The sequence below is a fragment of the Ruditapes philippinarum genome, unplaced genomic scaffold (genome assembly GCF_026571515.1).
Source record: "Ruditapes philippinarum isolate M1 unplaced genomic scaffold, ASM2657151v2 ctg1237_1_1_1_1, whole genome shotgun sequence".
Classification (NCBI taxonomy): Eukaryota; Metazoa; Mollusca; class Bivalvia; order Venerida; family Veneridae; genus Ruditapes; species Ruditapes philippinarum.
Genome location: NW_026856058.1, coordinates 105837 through 109654, shown reverse-complemented (window position 1 = coordinate 109654; position 3818 = coordinate 105837). Strand labels below are relative to the sequence as shown.

The following is a 3818-nucleotide window of genomic DNA, read 5'->3' as shown; positions in this document are numbered from 1 at the left end:
CCCTCTAGCAACATAAATTTGTACTGGCTTAATAATTAAGGAGACTTTTTTCCTAATTATGCAGTTGCTATGGTCGAATATTTATAAAAATTTGTTTATATAAGCAAATACAAGTAAAAGAAATTGAAAAACAACAACAAGAAAAAACAACAAAAAACAAACAAAAAACAAACAAATATATAAAGAAAAATTAAATGTCAAAAAAGAGTACATTGTTGTGATTTATTAGATGTACTGAATGAATTGAATAAAATAAATGAATGAAAAGCAAAACGAAATTTAGAAATACTTACAATCTCTTTATTTCAAACGCCATTGTATATCAATAATTATTCAAATGTCACATATCATCAAAGGTTCTGTTTGATTTGCATGAAATAAATAATTAAAATTTATGAACGATTGACCATCGTAAAAACATTTACCAAAATATACTCATGAAACTTCTGTTCTCAGCTAGTCAAAAATTTAAACATATTTATAACTAATGTAATGTACTGATATATACTTACTTTCAGAGAGATTTCATAAATTTAAAACAAAAATAATTTATTCAATTATGTCGAACATTTTTCTAATTCATTGCGATTTAATCCTATAAAGTAACACATTTAATTGAAAAAAAATTCTGTTTCATACAGTATAAATTTATAGTTAATGAGTAGTATGTATAATCAATATTATGCCACCATTACCTATTCAGCTATATACTGTTAAACAGACACATACTGTCACATACTGTCACAAAATCATAAGCTGTCACAGATGGACATCCTTCCACAAAGTACCATTCTGTCACTGTCACAAAGTCGCATACATACTTCACATACTGTCACTGAATTACATTCTATCACAAAGTACTATTCTGTCACTTAGTCAAATATTTTCACAAAGTCGAATATTGTCACACAATCACATATTGTCACAGAAGGACAGAGCTGTTTCATGTTAAAGTTATTTCAATTTAAAATATACAGCAAAATTTATAAGAAGGTGGACCAATCTTATATTTATTGTACTAAACACCGAAATGACTTGTGTTTCGGTTTTAAAGATTTGTTTGTTTCCAGCAAAACATATGATGATTAAACTCATATTTATGTACAGTATTTTCTTGAAATTGAACTATGAATTTTACAATTCTCGATTATCTTTGGTACATACTAACTATTCTTAAAAGAAATCGAAATGGCATTCGACCCTTCTTTAAATCCACGAGAGTTACCCATTCATTTGAGGACCGGTTAGGCTTTATTTTTCTGATGTTGTTACACATCGATATTTATATAATTTGTACATATATAACACTCGTGTATTCCACAACTAGTAGAATCAGCTGAATACTACACAGTGTGGTAGTAATGTATCTTAATAGCACAACTGCAAACATATCTCACGTTTTTGAATGTTATTCTAGTTTGATAACGTAGATAAAGTCATCTTTTTCGCAGCCAACAATTAATTGCCTGTTATCATCATCAACACATAGAGACAAAGGTATTCCTGTTACTGTTAACAGAACTCGGTTTTGCATATAGTTCAAACCTGATATTTGATGGATGTTTTTGGAACTTTTTCCACAGACATAAATATTTCCTTCCTTGTCTACCGCAATGTCTGTTATGTCAGCTATTATATTTCTGTTTTTGCTCTTGAAATTCCATTTCTCTTTTAGAATACTTGCATTGTCTTCATCTGTCTCAACGCAATACAATTTCATATTTTCATATACCAGATAGGCATTTGGTGTACTTGTCATCAAGCGAATTCTCCCTGGATTGTCTAAAACCTTTCTCAGCCATGGTTGGGTGTTTCTATAGTAAGTTACTGTCTGTAAAACTTTTCCGTCGTTCATGTTTTGTATTTGAATCTCAATTGTCTCATAATCACTCTTTCTCGGGGTCATCTTTTCTTCATCAGATAACAAAATAACAACTTTGTCCTCAGTTGAACTTAAATTTCCAATACTGATAGGATAAAGTTTGCATGGGAAATTCCCAGAGCAAGATATATTATCACCATCAATCAAATACTTCTTTATACATTTAACCCCATCAATGATTACAGCTAAACTATTTCTTGAAACATGACACATATCTATCGGTTTTCCGTCTAGTTTTGACTCCATCTGAATAGATAAATTCTTATTCAATACTTTGATTTGTTTGTTGGAATAGTCTGTCAAGACAACTCTCTTATCCGGTAAAAGGAGCATGCTGGTAATAGAACATTTCTCTATCGGTTGGCTCGTTGTACTTTGTATATCATACATGATTCTACGTTTACTGACCGTGCTTTGCATAAACGACTTACGCACTATATCATTTCCAACATTATATGTTTTCTCCCTCAGGTCGTCGCTGGAAAGTTCTACCACATTTTTTCCTGCTTGAATTATTTTCCTGATAACCTTCATTTTGGCCCTTCATGATACGCACAGACCCTATCGAAGCAATTTCTTCAAAATCTTTATTGCGATCAAACTTTAGACTTACCACTGGTTTCGATTCCTGTTTTATAGTTTCATCTTTAAATTGTTTCATACTCTTTTCAACTTTCTCGCAAATGATATTGATTTCAGTCGTGTTACCATACTTCAATGCGAGATCAAGCAGACACTTTTCCGTGATTTCCTTCTCTTCTATTTCCTCGCAGTTATTGATATCTTTTTCTAAATCATGAAGAGTTGTAGTCACAATATCATCTATTTCAATTTTACATTTTTCATTTAGTTTCTGTAGTTGTTCTTGCAAGCATTTTATATACTCTGACTTTTCCATTTGAATAAACGATTTTTTGTTTTGCAATTGTTTAATATTTTCTTCTTTAGCATTCCGAACCGAGACAGTCGTTTCATAAATTGATTGAAGCGTATTTGGCAGTAAAGTATAGACATCATCCATAGTACTGGCTTTTTCTCGGGTTTTCATATTTGCAATTTCTATAACTTCCTCGCATTTTCTATGACTGACAACCAAACATCTCGTGCAAATGAATTTTTCGTGAGCTTTACATTTGTAAGAAACGTCCATTTCAGGATGATCGGTACATGACACTAATGATTTCATTAGCTTAAAATTGTTTAGATCATCTGGTATATCTTCATCAATCATAACCTTGTGGTTTCTTGTAGCTTTACTTCTTCTATGATCTCGTGCACATCTTTTGCAAAGGTATTCGACGCAAACTACACAAAAGGAATTTGCAATCTCGTTCACATCATCAAAAAGACAAGGATCACAAAGTCGTCTGTTATGTTTGTTTTCTTCAGGTGATTCTCTCCAGGCCATTTCATTGTTTTCGTCATTACAGGAATTTACGTTATCTTCAAAAGATACATCGTCTGACTGGATTTTTACTTTAATGTTCCCGTCTTGTTTTTCTTCGCTATCGTTTTTGTTTGCCACAATTATTAAATCCATTTGCGCACTAGTATATCCACCCGATGAATTGTTTTGTTTAACTTCCGAGTCTTCTTTGTGTGACACTGTTTCTAGACTTATGTATTCGCTGACGGCCAATTTCATTGTCAATTCATCTCTTCCTTCCTGACTTGCAGTCATGTCTGCCATATTAAGTTTATACACAATATTGGCGCAGTTTTTCTTAGATATACTGCATTTGGTAGAGATAACGTATAAGAAGTTTACACGCAAACGGCTCGATAAATCATGATGACATCCTTCGAAAAGTGATGCTCTTTTAGCTGACACACTTTTAACGCTTTTATGGGTATTTCGATTCATCAATACTTTCGTTAGCGTTATACTTACGATACTTTCTCTTTTTTATTTTTGTCTCAACACATATTAAATTAT

At 31.9% G+C, this 3818-nt stretch overlaps 1 protein-coding gene across 1 annotated transcript; it reads right to left on the bottom strand.

The window, feature by feature from the left end:
- Nucleotides 1-2019: 2019 nt before the first annotated feature.
- LOC132745273 (uncharacterized) lies at nt 2020-3611 on the bottom strand. The gene has a single exon (XM_060734147.1). It carries the CDS (start codon nt 3570-3572, stop codon nt 2334-2336), a length of 1239 nt encoding a protein of 412 aa, XP_060590130.1. The 5' UTR covers nt 3573-3611; the 3' UTR covers nt 2020-2333.
- Nucleotides 3612-3818: the final 207 nt, after the last annotated feature.